Source organism: Onychomys torridus, chromosome 19 (assembly GCF_903995425.1).
Source record: "Onychomys torridus chromosome 19, mOncTor1.1, whole genome shotgun sequence".
Classification (NCBI taxonomy): domain Eukaryota; kingdom Metazoa; phylum Chordata; class Mammalia; order Rodentia; family Cricetidae; genus Onychomys; species Onychomys torridus.
Window position 1 is genome coordinate 47,535,038 of NC_050461.1, and position 17,685 is coordinate 47,552,722.

The following is a 17,685-nucleotide window of genomic DNA, read 5'->3' on the forward strand; positions in this document are numbered from 1 at the left end:
GTTGTGAGCTGCTGTGTGGATCCTGGGAATTGAACCTGGATCCTTTGGAAGAGCAGCCCGGACTCCTGACCCTTGAACTATCTCTCCAGTCCCAAGAAAACAAATTTTACCCCCAAAAACTAAACTAATGAGTGGTTCCGAATATGATCTTGTTTTTGTTTTTGGAGACAGGGTTTCTCTGTAGCTTAGGAGTCTGTCCTGGAACTCATTCTGTAGATCAGGCTGGCCTTGAACTCACAGAAATCCACCTGTCTCTGCCTCCTGAGTGCTGGGATCAAATGTGTGCTCCCCCACTGCCTGGCTTTTTTTTTTTTCTCAGTATGTTCTTACCTGACAACGAATAAGGCCCAGATGTCATATAATTAAGTTAATCTTTCCATTGACACTCAACTAAACCTGCATTAAACTTGGGGATGAGATGTTTATCTAGCCTTTAGGCTCAGTGCTTAGTGTTTTTTAAGTCCTTAATTCCTTACTTCTCACTCTTATGTCTCACTCTCTGGCTCAGGCTGGACTGGAACTCACTATCCCACCCAGGCTGGCCTCAGGCTCAAACTGACCCTCTTGCCTCTGCTTCTCAGGTAACAGGATTACTAGCAAGAACACAACTCCCGCTCACCTGAGATTATTTTATATTTTCCTCCCCAGCCCTTTCATGCTTACTGCAGAGTAATCCAACAAAATTTTAATTCAAATGAAAGACTTATCGGCTTCGATGTTAATGTAATGATTCTCTAATCAAGTGGAAGAAGAAGACAGACAAGCCCCTTCTTTGCTAGCGTACTGATGGCGACTGAAGAGACCTAAGCCAACGTGGTGTTTCAGCGTCAGCAGAGACAAGTGGCCTGGATGTGTAACCTTCAGCATCAGACGCTCAAAGGACAGGCACATTTCCAGTAACAGCTTCATTTCCCCCGCGTTCCCTGGGGAAAGAGGCCGGTGAGTTCTGTTGATGGCATCAGCTGACATCACTGGCTGGGATCATAGGGACGCTGGGGCCCACCTCAGCGGTGGCCTGACTGCATCAACCTCTGGGTTTCCCAGCTCCTGCCACGTGAGCCCTCCTAATATGGCCAGGCTCAGGAGCAGCCCAGGAGCGCTTCCTCTCTCCTGCTAAAGGAGAGAAGGCTGGAACAAATGCTCGAAGTCAAACACAATCTCAAGAAAAGCAAAGGGGGATTTGGGTTCGCGCCTGGCCAGATGCAAATCCCAGGGCTGTAGAAGCTCCAACCTTGGGGTATCAATCATTGAATTAAAAAACAAAAAAACAAACAAACAAAAAAAAACAAAGCCTTTGCTCCCCCACCCCACCTCTCTTCTTTCTTGCAATCTCTGAGCCTTCTACAGCCCTGGGACAGACCCCAAAGCTCTAGACCCCTTTAATGACCTGAGGAGCCCTGGGGGTGGGGTGGGCTGCTGGGGACCTTGGTGGCGGAGCCTCCGGTCCTAGCAGCCTAGGGGGAGATGCTGCAAGGCGTGTCTGGGCTGCGCTCATGTGATGATGAAGGGAGGGAACAACAAGGAGGGGGGAGGAGGCTACGAGGTGGCTTTTTTTTTTTTTTTTTTTTTTTTCTTTTAAGGAGTTTGCCACGAGCGCGTCCCCTTCATTCTCAGTCCGGGCGCGTTCTCAGCAGGATCGCAGAGAGCCGGCGCTCCTCGTCCCCAGTCCCCGTGGTCTTGGGAGCACGTCCCCTAGCCCCTCGGCATCCCAGGAAGGCGGCTAGCGGGCGGGAGTAAGACAGCCACTGAGCCATGGGCGCAGGCAGTTCCACCGAGCAGCGGAGCCCCGAGCAGCCGCCGCCGGCGGGGAGCGACACGCCGAGCGAGCCGGAGCTCAGTGGCCACGGGCCCGCAGCGGAAGCGCCGGGAGCAGCTGGGGAACCTGCCGACGCGGACCCCGCCACCAAGGTATGCTGCGGCCACCTGCCCGGGTGGGGCGGGATGGAGATGGGGCGTCCTGGCGGTTTCCGCCTGCCACAACTTCCCGCCGGTGCAGCCCGTCTGCAAACTCGAGCGCAGCCCTTTGCCGGCTCCCCGGGGGTCTTTCGCACCGGGGCGGGGCTGGCATCTTTGTCGTGGGTCCCTAAGGGCGGCGACCTAGCCCTTCCGCAGCCATCAAATCTGGCCCTGCCCGCCGCTCTCCAGCCTTTCCCCCTCTCTTCCGGTGGGCTGGCAGCCTAGGGGATGGCCGGTGGTGGGGCATCCATAAGAACTGACCAGGGCCAGGTGTTTGATGCCGCCTCACACACCCCCAGATCCCAGGTCCCAGAGAGAGAGAGAGACAATTGGAACGTGCTTTGGAGTAGGGCAAACCTGGTTCCTAGTTCCCCACCCGGCATTGGCCTTGACACTAGCTTCCCCACCTCGGGCCACCGGGTTTGGTACCCAGAGTCCTGCGGCAGCGCCTGGGACACCGCCTAGCTGATGCAGAGAGCCTGGCGTGCAGCTAGCTCTCTTCCAGAGAGAACCCGAGGAGAAGCACCAATGGAGAGGGATAGGCAGAACTCCTGGCATCCTGTCTCCCTTTCTCACAGTTTACTGACCGTGGACTCAGTTGGATAAACAAACATTGGAGTTAAGTTCTCCACTGATGTAGGCAAAGGCTTAAGGGAGCGTTCTTACCACTCTTTTCTGTGAAGTCTCCGAAAAGCTCCAGAAATACTGCGTTTTGCAGGCTCGCTTGGTCCCAGGCCGGAATATTTCATCCGGTACCCCACAGCCACTACCTTTGTGTCTTATTCTCATTATTGTATTTGATTCCATCCTTTTTCTTTTGTTGTTGTTCGCGGCCGTTCATTAATTTGCTTATTTGTTTTGAGACAGGGTCTCACTGTAACCTAGGCTGGCTTGGAACTCACGCCCTAACCCAACTAGTGGCAATCCCCCTGCCTCAGCCTCTCAAAGGACTTCGCAGCCACGCCCGGCCTTTTCTCATTTTAGCTGTTTTCCAGCATGTGTTTTTGAGCAAGGCTTCTTCACTCAGGTGGATTTATGATCTTCTTACGGAAACGTGTGACCAACCAAACAACTTAAAGAAAAATCAACCAATTGCTGAATTTGGGGATAGAGTAGTGAGGATCTTTAGGAAGGCCCCAGGAAGTGTAAACATCCCTCTGTGTAGAACAAAACATTGAGATCCAGGTAAATCTTATACAAGTCAGACCTGATCGCCTTGACCTCTTTAGTTGTCCTAGTATAGTGTAGGCTGCTTGGCCGCTTTTATACAGTTTCTACCTGCAATTTTTAACTCCTCACTACTTGTGAAATCCAACATCCTCGCTACCTCCGATGGTACCTCACCTTCTGCCATAGTCTCCATCCTTTGGATGCCTCAGTTACATTTTATACTTGTGTAATGGTCTTTTTAAAGAAAGAATTACTTAGGAGAGAAAGAGTACAATGTATGTGTGTGTGATCTGTGTGTGTGTAGGGGAGGGGTAAACGTGCCATGGTGTGCCTGTGTGAAGGTCAGACAACAGTTGTATAGAGTTGGTTCTCTCCTTTCATCTTTATGTGGGTTAGTTACGGGGCTTGAACTCATGTTACCAGCTTTGCAGAGCCAGCACCTCTACCTGCTGAAGCGTCTCACCCATGCCATGTTTTGATGGCAACTGCTGTCAACATAGTTAACATGTCATTATAGTCATTTTAAGGTATCACTGCTGAAAATTTGCAATCAGGAGACGTTCTTTACCTCCGTTTTTATATGACTTAAAGTCTTATTATCTGTTTACACTGAAATGTGGACCTTCCCAATAAATTGCATTTGCTTACCTAAAAATATGCCTTTCTTTTCCACCTTCCATACCCCGACCCCTGTAACCTGTATCCCACTTCTCCATCCTAGTCAACCACCAACTTGAAGCATCCAAGCAGTGTCTCTTAAAAGATGACTAAAGTGATATCCACAGCATCATTCAATTGTTGGCCGGTTTCCCAGTTACCAATTTGGAGATGGATCAATACACTTGCATGTGCTTGTTGGAATATATGTGTTCTTTCATTTCAACCCACAGATTACTCAGGTTTTGAAGACCCACGATTTTTCAATAGGATCTCAGAATTAAGAAGGATTCAGCACCCCCGAGTTCTACCCTTGCTCTCTATCTTAAGCTCCAGTCCCTGACCTCCAAGGCAAAGAGGTTCCATCTGCCACTCTTGGCTCCTTCACTCACCCCTTGGTCCCTTCCCAGCAGAGTTTATATTTGTGGGTTTAGGGGCTTTTTAACTATTAGGCTTGACTGCTCTGCATGCTCCGTAAGACAAGGGGCTTATCTGGTTTTGCTGACAAAACTGTGCCCTGTGTGAGGGATGGTGCCTGGCATGGAGTGCAGGGACTTGGCAAGAGTTGATGGAGAGAAGGAAGTGATGATATTGGCCCTTGGGTTTTCATTGGTGAATGTCAGCTGTCTGCTTCTCCTGCTACACTTCTAACCTCATTATGATCAGCTTTATAGATCAGAAAGTGACTGGTTGGTCTATTTGGTAATTAATAGATGGAGCAAATGATTTAGGGAGAAACTTGAAGACTCGTTTGTTCTTCAGAAAGAGAGTGGCTTGGCTGGATGGGGAGGCTCACATTTGCAATCCCAGCACTCAGAAGATTGAGGCAGGAGGACTGCTGTGACTTTAAAGCCAGTCTGAGCTACATGAAACCTTGTGGTTGCTTTTGTTGTTATTTTTTGGCTCAGATGAAACATACACCGAGTTACTTATGGGTTACATCATGAGTACATCCTGATGGGTGTATGTATAGACATTTGGGGGAGGTTTGCTATGTAGTATACAGTTTTTCCCTCTTTGGACAGAATGATCTTTTTCCTTTTTACATAATATAATCATTAAATATTATTATCAGGTTTTTTTCTGTAGGTAATGTCAAATATTTATATTATATGTGCTACATATTTAGTAAATCAGTTGGTTTGTGGTTTTTGTTTTGTTTTTCAGACAAGGAGTCATTCTGTAGCCCAGGCTGTCCTAGAACTTACCATACAGCCCAGGCTGGCCTTGAACTTGATCCTCCTGCCTCAGCCTCCTGCGACTGAAATTACAGGTAGGCGTCACCATTCTATTTCGTTTACTTTTTTTCTGTTAATATATTTTTTAAAAATTTAGGTCAACATATAAAGAAATCGGTTTCATTATGGCATCTGTGTACAGTTCAAATTTTATTTACTTACTTATTGGATGCTAGAAAGTGAACCCAGAGCTTTGGGCAGGATGCTCAGCCTGTACACTAACACTGAGCTACAGTCCCCATTTTTCTGGTGACCTTCATTTGCCCAAAGGCAACTCCCTAGTTGAACTCTGCCATGAGGTCCAATAGAGAGTTAAACTTTTTTTGTTTGTTTTTTGTTTTGAGACAGTATTTCTGTGTATAGCCCTAGCTGTCCTGGAACTGGCTTTGTAGACTAGGCTGGCCTTGAACTCAGATCTGTCTGCCTCAGCCTCTTAAGTGCTGGAATTAAAGGTGAGTGCCACCACCCCCCTGCACCTTTGTTTTAAAGAAATAATTATTTTGTGTTTTGTGTGTGTGTGTGTGTGTGTGTGTGTGTGTGTGTGTGTATGTATGTGTGTATGTGTGTGTGTGTGTACCCATACAGGCCAGAAATAGCTTCAGATTCATTGGAGTTACAGCAGTGTGTTCCCTGGTGTGGGTGCTGGGATCCCTCTGGTCCTCTGCCAGTAAGTACTCTTACCATTGAACCATCTCTAGTGTCTGGAAGTTAAACATTATCATCTTCCTCCTCCTCTTCTTCCTCTTCCTCTTCTTCCTCCTCCTCTTGTTTTGGGGTTGAACTCTGGGCCTTGCCCATGCCAGGCAAGCATACAGCCTCAGCCCAAGAGAGTTAAACTTTTGATTACTCAAGTTTAACATTTAAATGCCCCATATTTGTCTTGATTTTTATCTATGATGCACTTCAGTAAAATGCAGAGAGTTTTGTAGCCAGTCTTCATATGCAAATTCTAAGAGGAAATGGCTTGGTCAGTTGTTTGCCTGGTTTGACTTTTGGCCACTCCCGGGGACAGTAAGATTGGCTTATTTCCTCAGTTGTCTCTGTAATTTTATACTCATTCAGTTGCTGACGTCCATGGCTGAGCAATGACTGATGAACTTCATTGCTCTGGCAGAGCTTGATTTCTGGAGGTAATTGAAGGCCAAGTTTGGCAATCAGAATGCCTCTGGATTAACCTTTGCTTTTAAATAAATGATTACGTGTGTGTGTGTGTGTGTGTGTGTGTGTGTGTGTGTGTGTGTGTTTATGTATGTAGTGTGCAGGCATATGGAGGTCAGAGGACAATCAGGGGGAGTTGATAGTCTTCTCTCACCATGTGGGTTCCAAGACTTGAGCTCAAGTCGTCAGGCTCGGCCGCAAGCACCTTACATGTGGGGCCTTCTTGGCAGCCCTGAATTAACCTTTCTATCTTTTCTACTAATCAGTGATTTCAAAGCTGGAAATGGAACAGGGCCATTGCAAGCTGTGTGAGGCTATTGTCCCCAGAAGGTGGAGGTGGAGACCCTTGTCAAGTCTTCCAGGCTTTGATTCCATTTGACTGCAGGAGTTATGAGTTACCAAAACATAAGTAATGTACAGAATTGAAGAAGTCATTATTTTATTGTTTTTTAAATTAACTTAATTCTAATGTACATATGGGCAAGTGTTTTGCATATATAATTTGCACATGCGCGCGCGCGCGCACACACACACACACACACACACACACGTCTTTATGCACCACATTTATGCCTGGTGTCCCCAGAGGTCAGAAGGGGGCATCAGGTTCCTGGGCACTGGAATTACACATGGCTGTGGGCCACCATATGGGTGCTGGGAACTGAACCCAGGGTCTCTGCAAGAGCAACAAATGCTCTTAGTTGCTGAGCCATTGCTCCACCCCTTGATTGGTGTTTTAAAGGATGTGTCTGTAGTAAAACAGATGCTGGAGGTGCCAGTCCATCCCATAATTGACTGACCTGTGCTACTATGGCTTCCTGAGAAATGGAAGTGGAAGAAGGAAAAATAAAATTGACCTTTAATGCCCAGGTCATCTGTTCTATCCTGAATGGTCCAAAATTTAAAGCAATTGAAAAAACTATCTTTATTGATGACATGGAATTTTTGTGGTGTGTGTGTGTGTGTGTGTGTGTGTGTGTGTGTGTGTGTGTGTGAGAGAGAGAGAGAGAGAGAGAGAGAGAGAGAGAGAGAGAGAGAGAGAGTCCAGTGAGTCCAGTGAGTCCAGCCTGGCCCCAAGCTCGTTATAGAGAGGATGCTGACCTTGAACCTCTGACTTGCCCTTCCTCTACTCCTGAGGAAAGTGGAGTACTTGTGTGTGTGTTACCTATATTCCAGCTGATTTTCCCCATTCCAAGAGGTGCTGTTGGTTCTCTCACTACATCATAGATCAAATACAGCAAGCTAGTGCCCCTTTGTCATCACAGCCCTTGAGAGGCTGAGGCAGGAGGATAGCAAGTTCAAGACCAGCCTGGGTTGTATAGTGAGTTCCAGGGATTCAGAGTAAAACTGCCTCAAAGTTAAAAAAAAAAAAAAAAAAAAAAAAAAAACAGAAACAAAAACAAAAGACTGAACATTGGAGATAGATGTGTGAGGCTTTAAGTCACTTAGGACTGCCAGAAGATGAAATTCTATGGCTATATAGTTTGAGGTCAGCCTGGGCTATAAGTGTATTTGTTGCCCGAATGTAAGGACCTGTGTTTGGGTCTCCAGCACCCACATTAAAAGCTGGGTGTTGCAGCCTATAATCCCCATGCCAGGTCCCTGCTGCCCTGTTAGTCTGGCTGAGAGCTGAGAGCCCCAGGCTTAGAAAGACCCTGTCCCAAGGGAGTGAGGCAGAAAGTCACAGGGCTGGCCACCTGCTGTTGTCCTTTTCTAGCCTCGACTGGGCATGAGCACACACACTTTTTAAATATACAAATGTGTAATATATTTAAGATCTCGATCAGCCTTTCTGTGCATGTGGACAAGGTTCTCACTCTTGTTTAGGCTGTTTCCTGCCCCGGGGCTGAAGTGGCTCTTGCCTGAGCTCATAGTAGCTGGGGTTACAGGCTTGCAGGATCGAGTTTGGCCTTAGTGGGCCTCTGTCTGTGCTTCTAGAATCAGAAGCCTCTTATAAAACGGAATGGTTGTCCAGATGAGTGGGGTTAAGGTTGACTTCATAGAAGAAGAAGGGCTGAGGAGACCAGAGGTGGAACCCAAAGTCACTTATCTTGTCAAGGTGGATGCAGAAGGTAACTCAATTATACAGGCCAAACTGTCCTGTTGGATTTGGATTTTTTTTTTTTTTTTTTTTTTTTTTTTTTTTTTTTTAAAGACAGGGTCTCTCAATGTAACCCAGGCTCAAAATACAGGCAATCTTCCTGCCTCAGCCTCTTGAGTGTTGGGATGACTACAGACATACACCATTATCATACATAGCTGGGTTGGGCCATTATATATCTCTTTATCTTTTGATATCTGGAAGGTCAGATAAAAACAATTTGGTTTCAGCTTGGTGGCCTGGAACATCTTAACAAGATTCACTCCACTTTGCTGGGATCATTTGGGCCCAGTGGTGGAGCTCTGTCAAAAAAACCCCTGACTTCCTGTGAATTATAGGCAATCAACACAAGAAATCGTATGATTGTGTTGAGGCCTGGGATGGTAGCTGAGGACTTTTGCCTGTTCTTAGCAGGTGGGATTTCATCTCCACCCCCACACCACACATACACAAAGGTGTTTTGTTTTCAACACTATGATGCCGCCTGTTTTCATTGTCTACTGTAAGTTTTTAAATAGATCCAGGGTTTAGGGAACAGAACACCTGTGTAAGAAAAGGATCACAGAAGATTATGCTCCTCATTGACCTGTGTAGTTCTATGTGGGCCGTCTTTGTGAAGTGAGGGACTGGAGTATAATGGCATTCAGCATGTTGAGAAATAGTTTAATGCCTCCATCTCTTGAAATCCTTGAACTTAATTCTTAGTTCTCATAACCTAAACAATAAGAATACGACAGTAGAAAGGTAGACAAGGCTAGAAGAAGGATAATGTTTTGAGTGTCTGTGTTTGTCCATGTGCACACAGGACAATGATGAGGGTGTGGAAGCCTGGGTCTGTTCTCCTTTTCTCCCCTGTCACAGAGCGTGAATTCAGGTTATCAGGTTTAGTAGCCTTTATTCAATGACTAATCTTGCTGGCAGAAATATTATAACATCAGTTAAAAAAAAAAAACAAACAAAAACAAAAACGACTGCTGGGCAGTGGTGGTGCACACCTTTAATGCCAGCACTCGGGAGGCAGAGGCAGGCAGATCTCTGTGAATTCAAGGCCAGCCTGGTCTATAGAGAGTTTCAGGACAGCCTGGGATGGTACACAGAAACCTTGTGTCAAAAAACTGGGGAAAAATTATTTTTCTTAAGAAAGAAAAAAAAAAAACTTTAAAAAAGGGATTCATTTTTGTTCCATAAGTGTGTTTGCCGAAGTATGGTATGTGGTACATGAGTACCTGGTGCCCATGGAGGCCAGAAGAGGGTATCAGATCCTGTAGAGCTGGGGTTACAGATGGTTGTAAGCCACCATGGGGGTGCTGGGCACTGAACCTGCATCCTATGAAAGAGCAGCTCTTAAGTGCTAAGCTGCCCTTCTTGCCCCTGGCCTTATTTGAAAAAACATGTGATTGCAATTATTTGACTCACTGTTAGGATCCTGCCTTTTTCCTGATGCTGAGAACCTGCTAGAGGAGGTAAGGATCTGGACTTGTGATTGCTCTTGCTTTGTATTCATTAGTGCTTTTATTTTTCTTTGTTTTAGAGATAGGATCTTATCTCAAAGGCCAGATTGTCACCCTTGAAATCACTAAGCATCCTGGTCTGCCTTTGGACTCCTGAATTTCCTTTTTCTACCTCCCAGTGCTGGGTTGGTAGGTGTGCGTTACCATCCTGGGGTGTGTGTGTGTGTGTGTGTGTGTGTGTGTGTGTGTGTGCTTGTATGTATGCTTGTGTGTGTGTGTGCACGCATGTGCATGCACGTATGAGTGCGTGGTTGTATGCACTTGAGAGTGTGAGTATGTGTGCGTGGATGTATGTGTGTGAGTGTTAAGAGTGTGTGAGAGAATGTGAGTGTGTGTATGTGTGAGTGTGGTTGTGTGCATTTGAGTGTGAATGTATACATGAATGTAAGAATGTGTGTGTGCTCCTGAGTGTGTGTATATGTGTGTGTGTGTGAGAGAGAGTGTGTGTGTGTAAGTGTGTGTGTATTTGAGACTGAGTCTCACCATAGCCTAGCATCCCAGTACCAGGGCCTGGATTCATGAAAGGCCATCTTGCACTCTGATTGCTCAGTGTGTTAAACGGTGGCCTTATGGTTTGCAGGAGGCCATGGAAATAGACAGCGAGAGGACAGCCCAGCAGCCTCTCCTCTCCCCGGTGGTCAAGGCTTAGGTGACAACTTCGATTCATTAGGGTTGGAGCTTGTGTGGGTGGAGAGAAAGGTGTCAGATTTATTCCTTCTCACCTATCTAGGGAAGAAAATAAAGAAAATTTTCCTCCTATGCAGTGTGCTGTGGGCGGAGCTCCTCTGCATGAGCCACGTCGGGTGGAGGCTGGCGCACACAAGCCTTGTCAGGTGCTGGTGTATACAAACTATGTCTGGCGGGAGATCGGGAGTAGAGGAAACTTGTCTACCATGCAAGGTCCCAGGGGGTTATTTATTTATTTTACTTTATTTTGAGACAGGGCTTTGCTGTGTAACAGCCTTGGCTGGCCTTGAACTTGCCTCAGCCTCCCAAGACCTGGGATTATAAGTATGCGCTGCAGATTGAGTTCATTGAACCCATGGCCTCTAGTGGGCTCTACCCTTGAGTTATGCTCCCATCCCATTTAGATCTTAATCCACCAGAAAGGCTGAATTTTAGCCTAAGAAGAGAAACTGATTTTATTGTCCATATATATTTGCTATTACTCTAGTGCTATGGGTCATAACAGTCTCTCTTACTGAGTCTTTTTTCTACCTATGGATATGTCTGTTTCAATTCAAAAAATTTTCAGACAACTTCCCTGTATTTATACAGTAAATTAAAAACATCTGGTCAGTTATAACACCAATAGTATGGTTTAAAACATTTTTCTAGGGTGGCGCACACCTTTAATCCCAGCACTTGAGAGGCAGAGGCAGGCAGATCTCTGTGAGTTTGAGGCCAGCCTGGTCTACAGAGCAAGTTCTAGGAAAGCCTGGGCTGGTACACAGAGAAACTGTGTCAAAAAACCTGAAAAAAAACATTTTTCCCCTATTTTATATCTTACGTATTTTTCTTGCATCTCAAGGCTGAGATGAGTGTTGAGTTCATGCCTACTTGAGTATAAAAAGGCAGAAAATGAGCATTAGTTTCTAAACTGCATTTGTCTTTCTTAGCATGTGATAACATTATACATCAAAGATAGCCAAGTATGATCCAGACATGTTGCACACACCTGTAGGCTTAGTACTTGGGAGGCTGATGCCGAAGGACAGAGAGATTGAGGCTTCTCTGGGCTACACAGGGAGACCCTGTTTCTAAGGGAAAAGGAAATCATGTCCCTATTGACCGTATTTTCTGAGCTTGGGGATAAAGCCTAGCAACAGTGTCTTCCTAGCCATGCACCAGGCCCTGGATTGGATCTCTACTCTAGTATTGAAAACATTGAGATCCGCCTGCCTCCTCCTCCTGAGTGCTGGGATCAGAGGTGTGCGCCACCACTGCCCAGCCAAGCAGATAGTTCTGAAGCAGGTAGTGTTCAAAAGGCACTGATTTAGATGCTGTGATTGAGTGAAAGGAAAGTACACAGCATTAGCTTTAAAGCAGCTCATCAGGGTGGGGCTGAAAGACCTCCTCAGATGTAGTATTCCGGGACAGGTTTAGGTTAAATGTGAAAGGATAGAACTGCCATCCATTGGTCCACGTCCATGCAGAAAAGTATTCTAGACACATCAAAAGCCATTAATGAGGAGACCAGAAGGCACGTTAAGGAGATGGATGTTTTTAAGGGGCTAACAGGAAAGGGATAAGTCACGTGTCACCCAGTGACAAAAGAACTGCCCCGACAGTGGAGAGATTTAAATTGAACAGAAAGCTTCTGATGCTGGGCAAAGTGCAGATGCAGAAGATCCACAGGTGGGTGACGAAACAGGGAAGAGCCATCTAGGAGACAGTGAACTGGAGACAGGTGGGAAGTGAGGCTGCAGAGGGAGACTACCAGCCAACATTTTCTACAGATGCTGTTAGCTCAGAGGTCATTGAAATTTGAGCAGGATACAGGATTGGCACGGGCAATGAGGAACAACTGAGGGGACCAGCAAGTGGTCCAGCAGGTAAAGGCACTTGCCACACAAGCCACAAGACTTGAAGTTTGATCCACAGAACCCACGATGGAAGGAGAGATTGGCCAGCTAAAAGTTGTCCTCTGACCTCCATATATACGCCGTGGTACGTGTGTGCCCAGACTTAATACAAACACATCATACCCTTCCCTATTTGTACCTAAAAGCTAAAACAACAAAAAAACACCCCCCAAAAAAAACAAAAACAAAAACCACAATCACTGTTCGGGCACTTGCTTGTAATCCTAGCACTGGACAAAGCTAGCAAAGGAGAATAACAAGTAACTTAGGTTACAAACTGAGTTAGGTGAACCTTTATCTCAAAACAAAACAGAATGTTCCCTGTATTTTCCAGCCTGGCTCTTGAACTCTCCCATGTTCAAGCGATGCTTCTGGCTCAGCCTCCCAAGCATCTTGGTCCACATGTAGATTAACTTAATTTATTATGTACACAGTGTCCTGCCTGCATGTATGCCTGTAGGCCAAAAGGGGGCAACAAATCTCATTACAGATGGTTGCATGGCACCATGTGGTTGCTGGGAATTGAACTCAGGACCTCTGGGAGAGCTCTCTCTTAATTTCTGAGCCATCTCTCCAGCCCAAAGGGAGATATGTTAACTTGATTCAACCTACAATCACCTGGAAAGAGTGTCAGGGAGAGATTATCTAGATCAGGTTGGCTTCTGGGCATATCTGGGAGATTGTCTTGATTGATGGGAGAAGAGCCAACCTGAAGGTGAGTGGTACCATTCCTGAGTTTGAAGCCTTGCACTCAGTAAGAAGAGAGTTAGCTGAGCTGTAAGCATGCATACATTCATTTCTCTTCAGTCTCCTGCTGTCTCGACTTGCCATCAGTGATGGGCTGTAACCTAGGACTGAGATCAAATGATCCATTCTCTGCTCAAGTCCTTTATGTCACGGCATTTTATCACATCAACAGAAATGAAGCTAGGGCATCACTTGACAGTCATAATTTGGGGCTCCAAAGAAGGGTTTACAGTAGGGTGTTCCCTCAAGAGGCTGAGGAAGAAGGATTTGAGTTTGGGGTCAGCTGAGGCTATATAGCCAGTGCCTGTCACGAATATACAAATAGATAGGTGGAGCCTTCAGCAAGCTAGGAAATGGCCGACGCATCACAAGATGCATCTGCGCTCAGCCACACATCTCTAATGGTGGTTTTTGTGAGAGCACAGACTAGGTGTGGTGGGGCACAAAGGTCATCAATAGGAAGGGATAATGGTGTGGAACCTGAGCGGTGGCCAACATTGTAGAGAGGAGGAAATATGTACAGAAATAAAAGATAAACCTGAAGGCAGCAAGTTGGCCGGCTGCCAGAACACCACTTACCTTATCGAATCTTCTCCATCAGGAAATGGAGGTCCCCACAGCACCCTTTCTGTTTGCAGGTACAAGAGAAGGTGTCTTAGGGACAACTCACCTTTGCTTTCAAAGAGGGTGTCTCTTTTGGGTAACGCCCATGCTTGGTGTTGGCTTTTTGGTTTGTGCTGAGGACAAGGCGCTTGGTTTGCTCTCTTAGCCTGTGTGTTTGAGAGTGTGGTTTCACACTGAGTGGATCGGTGCAGGCTCTGGGTTCTTGTTGTGACCGTTATCAATTCACTGCTCTTTTTAAAATGTCCTGTTTGTTGTTGTTGGGGCAGAGTGGGGGAGGGAGGTTGTGCGTGCTATGGCTTGTGTATGACCACTTTCCACCTTCGTTTGAGAAAGTGTTTTGTCTCTGTTATGCCGTGCACTCCAGGCCATGCTCCTCTCCTCCTCCGCCTCCCATCTCACAGGGAGTGTATGTGGGGGGTGGTGGGGGGGGTGGGGGGTGGTTACAGGACCTAACTCAGGCATGTTTCGAAAGTGCTTTTTCCCTCAAAGCTATCTTGCAGCTTGTTACTTTTTTGTTTTGTCTTGTTTTTTTTTTTTTTCCAGACAGGGTTTCTCTGTGTAGCTTTGGAGCCTGTCCTGGATCTTGCTCTGTAGACCAGGCTGGCCTCGAACACACAAAGATCCGCCTGGCTCTGTCTCCTGAGTGCAGGGAGTGCACCACCACCGCCCGGCTGTCATTCTTATTTTAAGCATAGTTTCATTCTGTAGTCCATCCAAGCTGTCCTGAAACTTACTATGTAGCCCAGGTTGGCCTTAACATATGACAATCCTCCTGATTAAGCCTCTCAAGAATTAGAATTAGAGGTGTTTGCCTTCATACTGGCCGGACACTCTTTGATATTGGTAATCCTTATTTAAAGTGTGTTTTGATCCACACATGATGGTACACACTGTAATCTCAGCAAGGCTGAAGCCGGAGGAGAAGTTCAAGGCTAGCCTGAGCTACATAGTAAGCCTGTCTCCTCAGGGGAGGGATGACCAAAAAAGGGAGGTTGGGGAGATGGCTCAGTCAGTAATGGGCTTACCATACAAACATGATAGCCTGAGCCATATCCCTAGCATCCATGTGATGGCATGTATCTATAATCCTGTCACTAGGGTGACAGAAAGAAGACCCCTAGGGCTTGCTGGCTACCCTGTCCAGCCAAACTGGTGAGTTCCAGGCTTCATGAAAGACTCTGACTTGAAAAATTAAGTTTGGGCACAGTGGCACATGCCTTTAATCCTAGTAGAAACAGAGGTCTCTTGTGAGTTTGAAGCCATCCTGATTTATATAGCCAGTTCCAGACCTGCTAGGTCTCCACAGACAGATCCCGTCTCAACAAACCAATAATAAATAAAAGTTTGGGGCAGCAAAATTGCTTGATGTTTTAAGGCACTTGCTGCCAAGCCTGGCCTGAGTTTGATCTCCCAAACCCACACTGCAGGAGAGAACTGACTCCTTCCATTGTCCTTTGACCTCCACACGTGCACCATGCCATGGATGTGCACACATGTGCACCCCCCCCATAATACATGTAATAAAAATTTTAAGAGAGCTGGGCATGGTGGCACATGCCTTTAATTCCAGCACTGGGGAGGCAGAGGCAGGAAGATCTCCCTCAGTTTGAGGCCAGCCTAGTCTACACAGTTGAGTTCCAGGACAGCCAGGATTGTTAACACAGCCGACCCCTGTCTTGAACACACACACACACACAGAGGATTTTAAAAGATGAGCACTTGAGGAAGCCCTGGCCTCTGTTCACACGTTTGCTCCTGCACCCATTCATTCACACACACACACACACACACACACACACACACACACACACACACACACACAAGTTCAGGTGCTTCATTGTGTCTTGGTAGTTTTCTTCATGAAGTATATGTTGTCATGCAATAAATAAGCAGGGGTGTTGTTTTGTAGTTCTTAACTTTTTATTTTTAAAATTTATTCATTTTTTTTTTGTTACTATTTTTGAGAATGGTCTTAACTATATAGCTCTGGTTGTCCCGAAACTCACTATGTAGACCAGGCTGACCTTGAACTCACAGACATCTGCCTACCTCTGCCTGCCAAGTGCTGAGATTAAAGGCATGTGCCATTATTCTGGCTTAATTAATTGATTTTTAGATAAACTCTTAATCCTCCTGCCTCAGCTTCCTGATTGCAGGGCTTACAGGTTTGTACCATTATCCTTCACTTTAATGATTGCTGGGTTTTATATATTCGGTTCTTAGTGATCATTTATACTCAGTCGTAACAGACTTGTTAAAAGAATGTCTGTTTAGAAACTTTAGTTTTTTGGAATGACTCTCCACGGGGGAGGTGGGGGTTGAGGTGTGTGGGGGTGTGTGTGAGCAGTAAGTGCCACAGAAAGTTCAGTGCTGCTATCCCTGCTCTGAATTTATAACTGGTTAGACACTGCGCTGTAATGACAGGGGAGATGGGAGAAGGTGGTCTCTAGATCACTAAGAACTGGTCACTTCTTGTTTGTTTCCATTTTTTTTTTCTCGAGACAGGGTTTCTCTGTGTAGCTTTGCGCCTTTCCTGGAACTCGCCTGGATCCTCCTGCCTCTGCCTCCTGAGTGCTGGGATTACAGGTGTGTGCAAACCTGGCGTTTGTTTCCGGTTTTAAAGCAAACTCTCACTTTATAGCCCAGGCAGGCCTTAGTCTCCCAAGAGATGGGAAATGCCAATGAGCACTATCATGTCGGATTATAATCATCCATTTTCTATGATGAATTTCTGTATTTTTTTATTTGTATGTGCTTTCGTGTTTTGCCTGTGTAAGGGTGTTGGGTCCCCTGGAGCTGTAGTTGCAGACAGTTGTGAGCCACCATGTGGGCGCTGGGGACTTGAACCCCCAAGTACTATGGAAGAGAAGTTGTGTTCTTAACCACTGAGCCATCTGTCATGATGAATTTTTCAATTGCTTCAGAAATAACTCGTACAAGCAAGTCAGTATTTAGAGCTGAGCTCCAACTTCTCTGTTGTAACTGGGGATATTCAAATGGAGATCTGTAATCTCTGCTGTGTTTTGTTTGTAGAAAGTAAGGCACTCAAGCAGCAGGGAATGTTAGAAATTTTTGTTAAATTCTTTCTTATTATTACAATTTCTCCCAGTCTTGGCACCAAGCTGGTGTAGAAAATTAAAGCAAAAAATACTGGACTGTAATGGGAATAAAACCCGGGTTGATCGATTTACACACACACACACACACACACACACACACACACACACACACACCCTTTACTAAAAAACCTCAAGGGCTAAAATTTATACTCATAAGAAATTTGGTAATCTAAAGCCTTTTGTTTTGTTTCCAATAAGCTAAACTTGTTTGCTTTGACCTACATGAAAGCTAGTACTTCTTTTAGTACTAACTGAGGTCTTTTGATCACTTATAAATGTATTTTTTTAGTTGTTGTTCTAGGTAGAGATTTTGTGGTGACTGAGACCCAACAGTAGTATCTAGACTTGTAACAGTGACAGATTTCAAGTCCCTCAAGACATGGAGGAATGTCGAGAATGCTTCAGTATTCAGGGAAGTAGGTCATGGTTTAAAGTATTACACTGGCCAGGGAAAGTTTTCTCAGGCACTTTCTCTGAGCCCTGGAACCTAGCTGATTCCTTTCCCAGAATGCTTCAGTCTTAAGCAAATTAGGCAGCAGAATGGACTTCCCAGCCTCTGGAGAGCTAGATTCAAAGTTCCAGATTCATTGTTCAAGCTTGCGCCTCCAAGAAAAATCATATGTGGGATTGATACCTTTTTGGGGGTGTGTGTGGTCACTGCATGATCCTGAAATAGATTTTATTTAAAGACTAGTAAGCAGGGGTTGGAGAGACTGCTCTGTGCTTAAGAGCACTTCCTGCTCTTTTAGAGGACCTAGGTTTGGTTCCCAGTACCCACATCGCTCGGAACTGCCTATTACTCCAGCTCCAGGAAATCTT

The 17,685-nt window shown here is 45.8% G+C and overlaps 1 protein-coding gene across 1 annotated transcript in view; it reads left to right on the forward strand.

The window, feature by feature from the left end:
* The first annotated feature begins 909 nt into the window (after nucleotides 1–909).
* The window catches only part of Akap12 (A-kinase anchoring protein 12), a 44,990-nt gene continuing 28,214 nt past the window's right edge, over nucleotides 910–17,685 (forward strand). Inside the window, exons 1-2 of the mRNA XM_036168698.1 lie at nucleotides 910–939; nucleotides 1,581–1,908. Coding sequence (XP_036024591.1) covers nucleotides 1,753–1,908 — 156 coding nt within the window. The 5' untranslated portion in view covers nucleotides 910–939; nucleotides 1,581–1,752. The remainder of the gene's footprint in view (nucleotides 940–1,580; nucleotides 1,909–17,685) is intronic.